General features: G+C 35.7%; 1 protein-coding gene across 3 annotated transcripts in view; it reads left to right on the forward strand.

The window, feature by feature from the left end:
- Positions 1–15,995, forward strand: part of CCDC122 (coiled-coil domain containing 122) — a 48,513-nt gene that overhangs the window by 11,799 nt on the left and 20,719 nt on the right. For all 3 annotated transcript variants that reach the window (XM_047080163.1, XM_047080154.1, XM_047080144.1), the window contains exons 4-5: positions 7,956–8,354; positions 9,117–9,233. In XM_047080163.1, the coding sequence (XP_046936119.1) occupies positions 7,956–8,354; positions 9,117–9,233 (516 nt within the window). The remainder of the gene's footprint in view (positions 1–7,955; positions 8,355–9,116; positions 9,234–15,995) is intronic.

Here is a 15,995-nt window from a genome sequence, read left to right on the forward strand (position 1 = left end):
GCACAAATGTTATTTCACTTATATTCAGGGCTTACTTTCTATTAAGCATTTTGCCAAGCATTGTCCTCACTCTTAAGTTGCTCATCATCTATTTATGAGGAAGACAAATAAATACATAATTATATGCAGGGTAGTAATGTCAACAGTAGAGGCAGATTTAACACTGAAAAAGGAGTGATCACAAAGTGATTTTTCAGTTGAATTTAAAAGAAGACAGCTGAAGGGACGTCTGGGTGGCTATGTCACTTGAGCATCTGACTCTTTGATTTTTGGCTCAGGTCATGATCCCAGGGTTGTGGTATTGAGCCCCTTGTCAGTGCTGAGCATGAAACCTGTTTGGGATTCTCTCCCTCTTTCCCTCTGCCCCTCTCCCCTGTTTGCTCTCTCTCTCTCTCTCTCTCTCTCTCTCTCTCTCTCAAATAAAATTAAAACAATTTTTAAGTCTTTAAAAAAAGAAGATAGTTGGGATTCACTTGGATAATTGGGTATCTGGGACAGGTTTAAGGGTTAGGTGCTAAAGAGGATGGTATTCCAGACATCCAGACAAGATCCTAAGAAAATCCACAGGTGCATGAAGTAGCATTGATACACTGATACATTCATAGACCTACAGTTGACCCTTGAATAACAGAGTGTTAGGGGCGCCCACCCCTAACATATATAACTTTTGACTCCTCAAAAACTTAACTATTAATAGCCTATTGTTGACGAGAAGACTTAACCAATAACATAAACAATCTATTAACACATATTTTGTAAGTTATACGTATTAATTACTGTGTTCTTACAATAAAGTAAGCTAGAGAAAAAATGTCATTAAGAAAATCACAAGAAAGAGAAAATACGTTTCCAGTACTGTACTGTGTGTGTGTGTATGTGTGTGTGTGTGCGTGTGTGTGTATAAATCTTCCTATAGTGGACAGTACTGTGTGTGTATCTTCCTATAAGTGGACCCATGCAGTGCAAATCTGTGTGGTTCAAGGGTCAACTGTACATGTAGTTTGGTGGCAGTATAGCATAGGGTGTGTTTTGAGATATGGTGGGAGATATATACTGTGATCAGAAACCTGGATGTATTCTAAAGGTGATGGGAAGGTTTTGATGGGTTTGCAAATGATTACCTTTATATTTTAGAAAGAGAATTATAGATGCATAAAAAACACTTTTCATAATCCAACATCCATTCATGATAAACACTCTCAGCAAATTAGGAGTAGAACTTCCTTAATCTAAAAAGGGCATATATATCCATTTATGAATCTTACAGCCAACTTCATACCTAATGGCAAAAGACTGTTTCTCCCTTAAGATCAGGAACAAGGCAAGGATGTATGCTCTTACCACTTCTTTTCTTTCTGCCATACTGCTGGTTCAAGCAAGTGCAATCATGAAAGGAAAATAAATAAAAGGCATCCATATTGGAAAGGAGGAAGTAAACCACTTTTATTCACAGGTAGCATGATTATCTTTAGAAAATCCTAACGAATCTTTAAAAAAACAGATTAGGACTAATAAGTGAGTTTATGAAGGTTGCAGGGTACAAGATTAGTATATAAATATCAATTGTATTTCTGTATATGAAAGAAAAACCAGAAATTAAAATTTAAATAGCAATATCATTTACAGTAGCATTATCATTTACTTATAGGTAAATGTGACAAAAGGTTTGTGTTATGGACTGAATGCTTGTGTCCCCCTCACCCAAATTCATATGTTGTAGCCCTAACCCCCAATGTGATTGTATCTGGAGATGGGGGGTTTAGGAGGTAATTAGGCCTAGATGAAGTCATCCTCATGACATGAGTAGTGCCATTATAAGAAGAAACACCAGAGAGCTTGCTCTCTCTCTTTCTCTGCTGTGAGGATACAGTGAGAGGGTGGCTGTCTGCAAGCCAAGAAGAGAGCTCTCACCAGAACCCAACCATGCTGACACACTTTCAGCCTTTAGAACCATGAGAAATAAATGTCTGTTATTTAAGCTACTGAGTCTATGGTATTTTGCTATGGCAGCCCAAGCAGACTAAGACAATTTGTCTTAAGACTGGTATGCTGAAAACACTGATGAGAGAAAATAAAGACCTAAATAAATAGAGAGATATACCATTTTCAAGAGTCAGAAGAGTCAGTATTGTTAACATGTAAGTTCTTTCAATTTTATCTATAGTTTAAAAGCAATTCTAATCAAAATCCCAGCAGGCTTTTTTTTTTTTTTTTTTTGGAGAAATTGCTGATTCTAAAACTCATATGAAAATGGAAAGGACCTAGAATAGCCAAAACAATTTTGAAAAAGAAAAACAATGTAGAAGTTCATATGTTACCTGACTTAAAGATTTATTATAGAGCAATCAGGACAGTATGATAAGGAATAAAGATAGACCTACAGATCCATTGAACAGAACAGAGTATGCAGTAATAGCCCCACACATATCAATTGATTTCAAAGGTGCTATTATGGATTGAATGTTTGTGTTTCCTCTAGTGTGATGAAATTTTGAGGTAAGGCCTTTGGAAAGTAAGATTTGGGTGACTTTATGAGGGTGGTGCCACTATAATAGAGTTACTGTCCTTATAAGAAGAGGAGGAAAAGGGGCGCCTGGGTGGCTCAGTCGGTTAAGCGGCTGACCTCAGGTCATGATCTCCCAGTTCATGAGTTTGAACCCGTGTCAGGCTCTATACTGACAGCTCAGAGTCTGGAGCCTGCTTCGGATTCTGTGTGTGTTTCTCTCTCTCTCTGTTCCTCCCCTACCAGAACTTTCTCTCTCAAAAATAAATAAGCCTTAAAAAAAAAAGGTTAAAAAAAAAAGAAGAGGAAGAGAAACCAGAACTCTGTTTTCCACATGAGGACACAGGAAGAAGGCAGCCATCAGCAAACCAGAAACAAGGTCATCACCAGGAACTGAATCTGCTGGCACCTTGATTTCTCAGAATTGTAGAAATAAATGCTTGTTATTTAAGCCACCTAATCTATGGTATTTTTTTATAACAGCCAAGCTGGCTAAGGCAGGTGCAAAGACCATCCTTTAGAGAAAGAATAATCTTTTAACAATGGTAGAGGACAGCCACATGCAAAAAAAGTGAACCTCAATTTTCACCTCATACCACATGGAAAAATTAACTCAAAATGGATTAGCAGCCTAAGTGTAAGAATTAAAGCTATAAAATGTCTAGAAAAAAACATAGGAGAAAAGTTTAGTGATACTGAGTTTGGTAAAGATGTCTTAAATAGGACACAAAAATTTAAAAATTGGACTTCATCGGAAATATTTTTTAATTTCTACTCAAGAGACACTTTTAAAAATGAATATATGGTATATTTGTTGGGGCCCTATGGACATTTGGATTGTCCTAGACTGGGAAAATTATTTGAAAACACATGACAATATGCTTATATTTACAGTATATAAACAAATCCTACAACTCGGGAAGGCAAACAACCCAATTAAAACCTGGACAAAATATTTGAATAGTCATTTTATTAAAGAAGATACTACAAAAGACAAGCAAATGAAAAGATAATATCAATATCATTCATCATTAAGGAAATGCAAATTATAATCATCATGAGATACTACTCTATACCACTGGAATGACTAAATTTAAAAAGACTGACCATACCAAGTATTGTAAAGAAGATGCAAGATATGGAAGAATTGGAACTCTCAGATCCTGTTACTTGGAATGTAAATACAACCACTTAGGAAACAGTTCACAGTTTCTTAAAAGGTTAAAATATATTTACTGTATAACTCAGCCATTCAGCTTCTAGATATTTGTTTACCCAAGAGAAATGAAAGTGTATACTCACTGGAAAACTGCATACAACGAAAATACCCACCAGAACAAAGTGTGGTATACCCATACAACGGAATGCTACTCATCAATAAAAAGGAAGAACTAATGATACATATAACAATACAGTGGTATCTAAAAGTAATTATGCTGAAAGAAGTAAGACTTAAAAAGTATCTATTGTGATAATTTATTTATAAAAAATTCTTGAAAATGCAAACTTATCTTTAGTAAGAGACAGAAAATAAATGGTTGTCTGAGAATGGAGAGATGGGGAGGAAGGATGGATTGCAAAGCAGCAAGAGGAAGCTCGTTGGTAATGGATATGTTTATTATCTTAATTGTGGTGGTCTCAAGAGCATAAAAATAAATCCAAACTCATCAAATTGTAAAGTTTAAATATGTGCAGCTTATGGAAATTCTACCTCAATAAATCTATAAACAAAAAAAGAGAAAAGGGAGAGGGGAAGAAGAAGGGACAGAAGAAGAAAGAGGAGAAGTAAAAGGAGGAGGAGGAGGCATTGGGCATGAAGAAGAAGGGGAGGAGAGGGGGGAGAACAAAAAATATAGTTCTAGTGAAAGAAATGGGTTGAAGGAGGAATTGACTAAAGCCAGGGAGAAACATTAATAACCTATTATATTAGTCCAGGAGAGAGAAGAAATGATTACCAAATCAGTGGAAATATCTTTCCCCATATTGATCAATAGTGTTAATAGCCTCATCTAGTTGGCAGTGCATGTGTCCCTGTGCATCATTCATTCAATCATTTAATATTTATTGAGCACCTTCTTTGTACTAGGTACAATTTTAAGACCTGAGAACATAATAATAAAGAAAATAGACAAGGTTACTGCACCCAGGGGGCTTACTTTCTAGTCAGGGGAGGCAGGCAATAAAGAAATAAAACAAAAAAGGTAATTCCATTAATTGATGTGTTTCAAAGGAAATACAATAATGTATAGAGAGTAATGCAAGGAGAAGGATGGATGGTTAATCTATATTTTAATTCAGAGAAGACTATTTGAAGAGTAATAATAAAACTGAATTGTGGAAGACAAAGACCCCAATAGGTAATAACTAAAGGTAGACAAATCTAAGGTTGAGATCACAATTACTCTCCAATAGAAAGTCATTAGGCACATTTAATAAACAGAAAGGAAGGTGGAGGAGGGGAGAGTAGAATGTGAGAGGGATGGCACAGTAAATAGTGGCTAGAGGATATATAGCTTTGTAAGCTACATTAAGGAATTTGAATTTTATTATTAATGCAATAGGAAACCACTGGAAGGTTCTGAGCTGGGAAGTAACATGATATGATTTATGTTTTTGAAAGATTCTTCTGCCTGATATATGGAGCTCAGATGTGGGGGGTGGGGTGGGGAATGGAAATATGGAGACCAGGCAGGAGTCCAGCCACAATAAAGAAATTGGTCAGAAGTGAATGTGGGATTTTATTTTGGAGGCCCAACCATCAAGTTTTGCTGAATTAGGCTGTGGGGAGTTAGGTAAAGGGAAGAATCAAGAATGGTAGATCTTGAGTATCTAGGTATAAGGTGGTGCAATTTATTGAAATCGGGAAGACTAGGGGAGGAACATATTGGGTGTGTCGATTATTTTCTGAACATGTATAGTTGAGATGTCTATTGGGTATCCAAATAAAAAAATCAAGTGGGTATTTGAAATATCAGAACTGGAGATAAAAATAGAGGTTCCTCAACATACTGTATTTTTCTCTTTCTTGTCTCTGCCAGGAAAACGATAACTTGGTCTGACTTTTTAATGCATTGCCCCTTCCCAAAATTAAAAATTTATTTAAAGAGAATGGCCATACTAGACAAAAAAAAAAAAAAAAAAAAAAGGATGGGTGATGGTCTGCAGAGTTGTTTTGGAGGGAGGATCTGTAAAATTTGATTAACAGATATAGATAATAAGGAGAAGGAAATAATTAGGGATGGCTCCCAAAGTAGTACCATTCGTTAATTAGTTTGGGAATCCAGGGGTATGGTAATTCACATTTTTGGTCCCAATTCTTCATCCTTGTCTGTATTCATACCCTTCCCCATGTATCATTACCATGGGTGGGCATACTGTTACCCTTTGACTGTGAGTTGCATCATATGACTAGCTGGGATGTTAACAGATGTTATGAATAGAAGCTTGAAAAAGCTCTTCCATAATTCCATAAAAAGGATGCTTCCATTCTTTTGCATCTGCTATCATCATGGGAAGGATATGCCTGGTCTGTCCCACTAGAGGACAAGATATATATGAAGCAAAGCCAAGACATCATGGCCAGCCCAGTCAGCCAAGCCAAACCATCTTACAGCCAGTCAATTGTCAGACATTTGAGCAAATCTAACCAATGTCAGCATCTAGCCAATTCCAGCTGTGAGCAATAAATATGTATTGTTGTATGTCACTGAGGTTTTGTGGTCCTGACAATAGATAAGTAATGCAAGGAAGAACACGATGGGAAGGGGAGAAAGATTAGTCTGATTTGGGGACGTGGTGAATTTGAAATGGCCAGTGATACCTGGGTATAGGACTTAACAGCCAGTTATGTTCTGTGAATCATTGGCATATATGTAGCTCTAGATGTAAGTATGGGTAAGATTACCCAAGGAATATACATAGAATGAGAGGAGGAGATGACGATGGTTGCACCCTGAGGAAGACCTATATTTGAAGGAATGACTGAGATTGAGAAGGAATGTTCAGGTATCTGAGGAGAACCAGAGAAGAATGGTGGTGTGAAAACTATGTTTTAAAAAGGAGGTGCTGCTGTTGGTGGGAATGCAAACTGGTGCAACCTCTCTGGAAAACTGTAGAGGTTCCTCAAAAAGTTAAAAATAGAACTACCCTATGAGCCAGCAAGAACACTACTAGGAATTTACCCAAGGGATACAGGAGTGCTGATGCATAGGGGCACACGTATCCCAATGTTTATAGCAGCATTTTCAACAATAGCCAAATTATGGAAAGAGCTTAAATGTCCATCAAGTGACGAATGGATAAAGAAGATGTGGTTTATATACACAATGGAATACTACTTGGCAATGAGAAAGAATGAAATCTTGACATTTGCAGCAACATAGATGGAACTGGACGGTATTAGGCTAAGTGAAATAAGTCAGAGAAAGACAGATACCATGTGTTTTCATTCATATGTGGATCTTGAGAAACTTAACAGAAGATCATGGGGGAAGGGAAGGGGAAAAAAAATTACAGAGAGGGAGGGAGGCAAACCATAAGAGACTCTTGGATAATGAGAACAAACTGAGGGTTTATGGGGGGTGGAGGAGAGGGGAAAGTGGGTGATGGGCATTGAGGAGGGCACTTGTTAGGATGAGTACTGGGTGTTGTACGGAAACCAATATGACAATAAATTATATTAAAAATAATAATTAAAAAAATAAAAAGGAGGTGCTGGTGGTGCACCTGGGTGGCTCAGTCGGTTGAGCATCTGACTCCAACTCAGGTCATGATCTAGGAGTTCCTGAGTTCAAGCCCTACATCAGGCTCGCTGCTGTCAGCTTAGAGCCTGCTTTGGATCCTCTATCCTCTCTCTCTGCTCCTCCCCCACTTATGCTCTTTCAAAAATAAATAAAACATTAAAAAAAAGGAGGTGCTGGTGAGAAATGCCAACTGCCCCAGAGAGGTAAGGCAGACATCTTTATACTTATTTACAAATGAATAAAGTGAGGTTTAGGTTTAGATAGGGCAATTAAGTTTGCTATATATGATCATACCAACTAGTAAATGGCAGTAAGGGCCCTAGAATATAGATCTTTTGATTTTTAACCTAGGGCTTTATAATTTTCATCATATTATCTTTCTTCAGTGCATACTTCTGATTCCATAAATATATTATTTAAATGATTGTAAAGTATATTTTAATATGAAATGTTAACACAAACAGTAAATTTTAATATTTTGAATTAGATGAACATTAAAAAGTAAGAAATATATAATTCTGGGCTCACTTCAAGATTATAAGATAATTTGTTACTTATTGAATGGTTCTTTTTGTATAACAGTTTTTCAATATCTGATAAATATGTATTTTTATGTTGTGATTTTACAACATGAATTATGGATCAAAACAATAGTATCCTCTTTTTTGAGTATCATAAATTAATAATAATAATATTGAAATATTTTACAGGATGAACTCCATGAGCTTGAAAAACAAATAGCATCTGTCTCTACAGAAACTAAAGAAACAGAAAGGCAAATTTATCAGCAAGATGCTGCCATCGAGAATATCAAACTACAGTGTGGGAACCTGGAAACTCAAATCAAATCCTTACATACAGAAAATGTAAAGCTTAAATTTGACATAGAAGGAGCTCAAGAAGACTTTGAGGAACACATGATAAGATATAATGAATATTATGCAAAAATAAAAGAGCATAAAGATAGTTTGTGGGAGGCTGGAAGCAAAAGGTCGTTCATGACTACACTCCATGAAAAACGAGATCTTGTTAGAAAACTAAAAACAATGAAAGAGGAACTTATGCAAAATCTCAAAAATCCAGAAGGAAACCACATAAAACAAGCACAGGTTTGAAATATCACTTACCAAAAGTTTTTCTATTACTCCTTTTTTCAAGCACACCTATTAAGTGATAAATTTATCATTAACTTAATAAAACACCCATAGCTGCTTTAACTAGATTTAGAAACTATTTTCACAACTTCTAAAAACTTAAATACATGAGTTATATAACAACTATGCCAAATGAACAAATGCATAAAGGAATTGTTCTCAAATCCCCTGTGGATTAATAAAAAAATTCAAACAGAATTGCAGTGAACAATTAATCCATTTTTTTGCAGAAACTGGTGACTCACAAAAACGTTGAAGCCCTAGCTTAGGCTAATGGATCCAACCAATTCAAATCAATTTAGTATGCGTAATGCTGTTATACAAACAGCATCAACTAATAATTGCACCTTAAGCATTTTATATTTTTTAGAGTATTGTTTGAAGATGGGGAGATATAAATTTAAAATATCTATCATTTCTTGCTAGAGAATTTAAAAGTATCCTTTATACTGTTGCTGGGCAATTGCCACTATGACTACCACTTTTTTTTATGTCTTATCTACATTTAGTTTTAATTTTATGTCTTTAAATCAAAGGTTTATTTGTTTGAATAACAGTTCTTGATTCTTTGTACCTATAGAAGTAATGTTCTAATCCTGTTTACCAAAATTAAATAGGATGTCTAGTTTTTTTAAATTATAGAAACATTGAAAATGTTGGACTTATATTGATCATTCATTGTTTGACTTGTATATTTTAAATTTTATAAATATGCAGGAAGACATTATAAAGCTGAAGGCTAAAATTATAGCTGTAAAAGAATCTATCATTGAAAAAACTTTCTTTCTTGAGGAAGAAGAAAAGACACATGAAAAATTAAGAAAAGAAATAGAGGTAAGTCTTAATTATCTGGATTTCAATGTTTTATGGTATATAATTTACATAGTTTATTTTCAATTCCTAAAACAGCTAGAGAACAAAAAAGAACTATAAAAAGCAATAAAGTTCAAATCATTGCCAGAAATAACTCTCTCATTCAGATACTTAAATATGTGAAATGTATTCAAAAAAGCAAACACTCATTCCTATTAAAATATGGCCTGGGAGGGTGCCTGTGTGGCTCAGTTGGTGAAGCATCCCACTCTTGACTTTGGCTCAGGTCATGATCTCACATCTGGGTTTCACTGAAGGCACAGAGCCTGGGTTCTCTCCCCCTCTCTCTGCCCCTCCCCCACTTGTGTGTGTGCATGCGCATGCTCTAAATAAATAAATAAATAAATACTTAAAAAAATTTTTAAATGTGGCTGGGAATTATTCCAGGTCTCATTCCATCAACAACTTGGTACTAAATTAATAGCTAGAAAGTAGAGGCTATCAAGTTACTAGATAGACATCAGAAACTCCTTAAAATAGAGTAAAAGGCAATGGAAGTCATTAGTATCCTAATCCTTTCTGACTTCACACTTCCAATTATTAAGAATCAAATAAAAAAACTGATATGCAAAATTGAAAATGAATTAAATTGGGGGTACCACTAGTAGACTTCTATGACCATTATTGTTTAAATAAATGGAGAACAAAAATAGAAAAGAATATGTTGTTGAGGAAATAAAAAATTATTTATTATTTGAAATTATTATGTGAAATTATTATTTGAAATAATATGTGAAATATTATGTGAAATAAATAATTTTCACCCTTAAGACATTAATTTGAAAACTAAGAAGATATGTTTGCTTGTGGCTAATTTAACACAATAAAAAAGCATCTGAGGAATTTGAAGATAAAAATCCTCACCTTTACAAAACATTTTTCTAAGAAATACCATTACTTTATCATATATTTAGTAGTAACCTAAATAAATGATTACTTTTTTACCTTCTGGGATCAAGATTTATTATAAAACTAGAAACAGTAAGACACTATCAGCGGCATCAAAATAGAAGTACAATGATTAATGAAATAGAAAAGAGACTCCGGATATAATCCATCATAAATGGTACAAACAAAAGAAGTTAGCCATATGGGAAAATAAAGCAAATTTGGAAATAAAATTATATTTCTATCTTATAACACATACAACTACTTCCAGGAAGATTCAAGACAATATATGAGACAAACTTAACCATTTGTGTCAGAGAACTATTTCTTTTAAAAGACACACACACACACACACACACACACACACAACTGCATGATTAAATATTGCTTTTGACAATATCATAAGTTTCTGGATTATTAAAATGTACCATTACAATAAAGAAGATAAGACTCATAGAGAGAAGGTATTTGTAATTTATACAAGTGACTAAGAGATAAAAGATGTCAAACAAGCCAGTAGAACACTGGGTAAAATATGAAAAGTCTTATTTTTTGAAACATGAATATCCAAAAACACTGGTAAAATTGACAAACCTAATTAATAATAATGGATTGATAATTAAAACCACAATGGGGTCCCATATTTAGTCCCTTAGATTATCAATATTACAGTTGGGGAGATATGGAGCACCTGAATTTTATTATTTTTAAATATAATTTATTCTCAAATTGGCTTACCTACAACACCCAGTGCTCATCCCAACAAGTGCCTTCCTCGATGCCCATCACCCATTTTCCCCTCTCCCCCACCCTCCCATCCACCCTCACTTTGTTCTCTGTATTTAAGAGTCTCTTATGGTTTGTCTCCCTCCTTCTCTGCTTGTAACTAATTTTCCCCCTCGCTGCCTTCATGGATGTCTCTTAAGTTTCTCAAGATCCACAGATGAGTGAAAACATGATATCTGTCCTTCTCTGACTGACTTATTTCACTCAGCATAATACCTTCTAGTTCCATCCACATTGCTGCAAATGGTGAGAATTCATTCTTTCTCATTGCCAAGTAGTATTCTATTGTGTGTGTGTGTGTGTACATTTTAATATAATTTATCGTCAAATTGATTTCCGTACAGCACCCAGTGCTCATCCCAGCATGTACCCTCCTCCATGCTCATCACCTACTTTCCCCTCTCCCCCACCCCCCATCAACCCCAGTTTGTTCTCAGTCTTTAAGAGTCTCTTATGGTTTGCCTCACTCCCTCTCTGTAACTTTTTCTCTTTCCCCTTCCCTTCCCCCATGATCTTCTGTTAATTTCTCAAGATCCACATATGAGTGAAAACATATGATATCTGTCTTTCTCTGACTGACTTATTTCACTTAGCATAATACCCTCCAGTTCCATCTATGTTGCTGCAAATGGCAAGATTTCATTCTTTCTCATTGCCAAGTAGTATTCCATTGTATATATAAACCATCTTCTTTATCCATTTGTCACTTGATGGACATTTAGGCTCTTTCCATAATTTTGTTATTGTTGAAAATGCTGCTATAAACATTGGGGTACATATGCCCCTATGCATCAGCACTCCTGTGTCCCTTGGATAAATTCCTAATAGTGCTATTGCTGGGTGGTAGGGTAGGTCTATTTTTAACTTTTTGAGGAACCTCCACACTGTTTTCCAGAGTGGCTGCACCAGTTTGCATTTCCACCAACAGTGCAAGAGGGTTCCCATTTCTCCACATCCTTGCCAACATCTGTTGTTTCCTGATTTGTTAATTTTAGCCACTCTGGCAGGTGTGAGGTGGTATCTCAGTGTGGCTTTGATTTGTATTTCCCTGATAATGCGTGACATTAAGCATCTTTTCATGTGCTTGTTGGCCATCTGGATGTCTTCTTTGGAAAAGTGTCTATTCATGTCTTCTGCCCATTTCTTCACTGGATTATTTGCTTTTTGGGTGTGGAGTTTGATAAGTTCTTTATAGATTTTGCATCGTAGCCCTTTATCTGGTATGTCATCTGCAAACATCTTTTCCCATTCCGTTGGTTGCCTTTTCATCTTGTTGATTGTTTCCTTTGCTGTGCAGAAGCTTTTTATCTTGATGAGGTCCCAATAGTTCATTTTTGCTTTTATTTCCCTTGCCTTCAGAGATGTGTCAATTAAGAAGTTGCTGTGGCTGAGGTCAAAGAGATTGTTGCCTGTTTTCTCCTCGACGGTTTTGATGGTTTCCTGCCTCACATTTAGGTCTTTCATCCAGTTTGAGTTTATTTTTGTGTATGGTGTAAGAAGGTTGTCCAGTTTCATTCTTCTGCATGTTGCTGTCCAGTTCTCTCAGCACTATTTGCTAACCAGACTGTCTTTTTTCCATTGGATCCTCTTCCCTGCTTTGTCAAAGATTAATCGGCCATACATGTGTGGGTCCAATTCTGTGTTCTATATTCTATTCCATTGGTCTATGTGTCTGTTTTTGTGCCAATACCATATACTGTCTTGATGATTACAGCATTGTAGTAGAGGCTGAAGTCCGGGGTTGTGATGCTTCCTGCTTTGATTTTCTTTTTCAACATTACTTTGGCTATTTGGGGTCTTTTGTGGTTCCATACAAATTTTAGGATGTTTATTCTAGCTCTGTGCACTCTGATTGGGATTGCATTGAATGGGTAGATTGCTTTGGGTAGTACTGACATCTTAACAATGTTTATTCTTCCAATCCAAGAGCATGGAATGTTTTCCCATTTCTTTGTGTCTTCTTCAGTCCTTCATAAGCTTTCTATAGTTTTCAGCATACAGACCTTTTACATCTTTGGTTAGGTTTATTCCTATGTATTTTATGGTTCTTGGTGAAATTGCAAATGAGATCAGTTTCTTTATTTCTTTCTGTTGCTTCATTATTGGTGTATACAAATGCAACTGATTTCTGTACATTGATTTTGTATCCTGCGACTTTGCTGAATTCATGTATCACTTCTAGGAGTCTTTTGGTGGAGTCTTTTGGGTTTTCCATGTAGAGTATCATGTCGTTTGCGAAAAGTGAAGGTTTGACTTCTTCTTTACCAGTTTTCATGTTTTTTATTTCATTTTGTTGTCTGATTGCTGATGCTAGGACTTCCAACACTATGTTAAACAACAGTGGTTAGAGTGGACATCCCTGTCGTGTTCCTGATCTCAGGGGAAAAGCTTTCAGTCTTTCCCATTGAGGATAATACTAGCTGTGGGCTTTTCATATATGACTTTTATGATGTTTAAGTATGTTCCTTCTATCCCAACTTTCTTGAGGGTTTTTATTAAGAAAGGATGTTGTATTTTATCAAATGCTTTTTCTGCATCTATTGATAGGATCATGTTTCTTATCTTTTCTTCTGTTAATGTGATGGATCACACTGATTGATTTGTGAATGTTGAACCAGCCCTGCAGCCCAGGAATGAATCCCACTTGATCATGGTGAATAATTCTTTTTATATGCTGTTGAATTCGATTTGCTAGTATCTTGTTGAGAATTTTTGCATCCATGTTCATCAGGGATATTGGCTCGTAGTTCTCCTTTTTTGTGGGGTCTTTGTGTGGTTTAGGAATCAAAGTAATGCTGGCTTCATAGAATGAGTCTGCAAGTTTTCCTTCCATTTCTACTTTTTGGGACAGCTTGAGAATGGTAGGTATTAACTCCGCTTTAAATGTCTGGTAGAATTCCCCAGGCAAGCCATCGGGTCCAGGACTCTTATTTGTTGGGAGATTTTTGATAACTGATTCAATTTCTTCACTAGTTATGGGTTTGTTAAAATTTTCTATTTCTTCTGGTTTGAGTTTTGGTAGTGTGTGGGTGTTAGGAATTTGTCCATTTCTTCCAGGTTGTCCAGTTGTTGGCATGTAATTTTTCCTACTATTCTCTTATAATTGCTTGTATTTCTGAGGGATTGGTTGTGATAAATCCATCTTAATTCATGATTTTATCTATTTGGATCCTCTTCCTCTCTCTTTTTGAGAAGCCTGGCTAGAGGTTTGTCAATTTTGTTTATGTTTGCAAAATGTCAACTCTTGGTTTCATTGATCTGTTCTACTGTTGTTGTTTTTTTTTAATTCTATATTGTTTAGTTATGCTCTGATCTTTATTATTTCTCTTCTTATGCTGGTTTGGGGTTTCTTTGTTATTCTGCTTCTGGTTCCTTTAGGTGTGCTGTTAGATTTTGTATTTGGGATTTTTCGTGTTTCTTGAGATAGGCCTGGATTACAATGTATTTTTCTCCTAGGACTGCCTTGCTGCATCTCAAAGAGTTTGGATTATTGTGTTTTCATTTTCATTTGTTTCTATATATTTCTTGATTTCTTCTTTAATTGACTGGTTGACCCATTCATTCCTTAATACGATGTTCTTTTACCTCCGTGCATTTGGAGGTTTTCCAAAGTTTTTCCTGTGGTTGTTTTCAAGTTTCATAGCATTATGATCTGAAAGTGTGCATGGTATGATCTCAATTCTTCTGTATTTATTGTGGGCTGTTTTGTGACCCAGTGTGTGATCTATCTTGGAGAATGTTCCATGCGAACTTGAGAAAAATGTATATTCTGCTGCTTTAGGATGAAAAGTTCTAAATATATCTGTCAAGTCCATCTGGTCCAGTTATGATTCAGGGCCCTTGTTTCTTTATCTGTTTTCTGTCTAGATGATCTGTCCATTGTTGTAAGTGGAGTATTAAAGTCCCTTGCAATTACTACATTCTTACCAATAAGATTGCTTATGTTTGTGATTGTTTTATATATTTGGGTGCTCCCAAATTCAGTGAATCGACACTCATAATTGTTAGCTTTTCCTGATGGATAGACCCTGTAATTATTATGTAATGCCTTTCTTCATCTCTTGTTACAGTCTTTAGTTTAAAGTCTAGTTTGTCTTATGTAAGTATGGCTACTCCAGCTTTCTTTTGACTTCCAGTAGCATGATAGATGGTTATCCATCCCCTCACTTTCAATCTGAAGGTGTCCTCAGGTCTAAAATGGGTCTCTTGTAGACAGCAAAAAGATGGGTCTTGTTTTTTTATCCATTCTGATACCCTATGTCTTTTTATTGGAGCATTTGGTCCATTACATTCAGTGTTATTACTGAAAGATACGGGTTTAGAGTCATTGTGTTATCTGTAAGTTTTATGCTTGTAGTGATGTGTCTGGTCCTTTGTGGTCCTTGCAATCTTTCACTCACAGCGTCTCCCTTAGGATCTCTTGTAGGGCTGATTTAGTGGTGATGAATTCCTTTAGTTTTTGTTTGTTTGGGAAAACCGTTATCTCTCCTTCTATTCTGAATGACAGGCTTGCTGGATACAGGATTCTTGGCTGAATCTTTTTCCTGTTCATCACATTGAAAATTTCCTGCCACTCTTTCTGGCCTGCTACTAACCTTAAGTGTCTACCCTTGTATGTTAAGGCCCGTTTATCCCTAGCTGCTTTCAGGATTCTCTCTTTATCTTTGTATTTTGCCAGTTTCACTATGATATGTTGTGCAGAAGATCAATTCAAGTTACATCTGAAGGGAGTTCTCTGTGGAGTACCTACATTTTAATTTACTGTTGGTATGAGTGTAAATTGGTAAAAAGTATTTTGGAAAGGATTTTGAAATTACCTAGTAATTTTTAACTCTAATATTCTTTCTTGAGGTAAGAGTTGTAAGAGTAGGTACACAAATGAAAAGGTTTAGTTTGACTAATTTTGACTAAGATATATATTTACACCTGTTATTACCATCACCTAGATCAGGATAGAACACTTACCCATCATGCTTACGGAGTTCTTCTGTGCTCCTTCCCCCAGGCTACCACTATTCCGGTTTTTAAAAACAACTTCATTGAGATATA

This window comes from Lynx rufus, unplaced genomic scaffold (genome assembly GCF_022079265.1).
Source record: "Lynx rufus isolate CCGP_SWC_20201006 ecotype Redwood Valley unplaced genomic scaffold, mLynRuf1.p SCAF_1, whole genome shotgun sequence".
In the NCBI taxonomy this organism is placed as follows: Eukaryota; Metazoa; Chordata; class Mammalia; order Carnivora; family Felidae; genus Lynx; species Lynx rufus.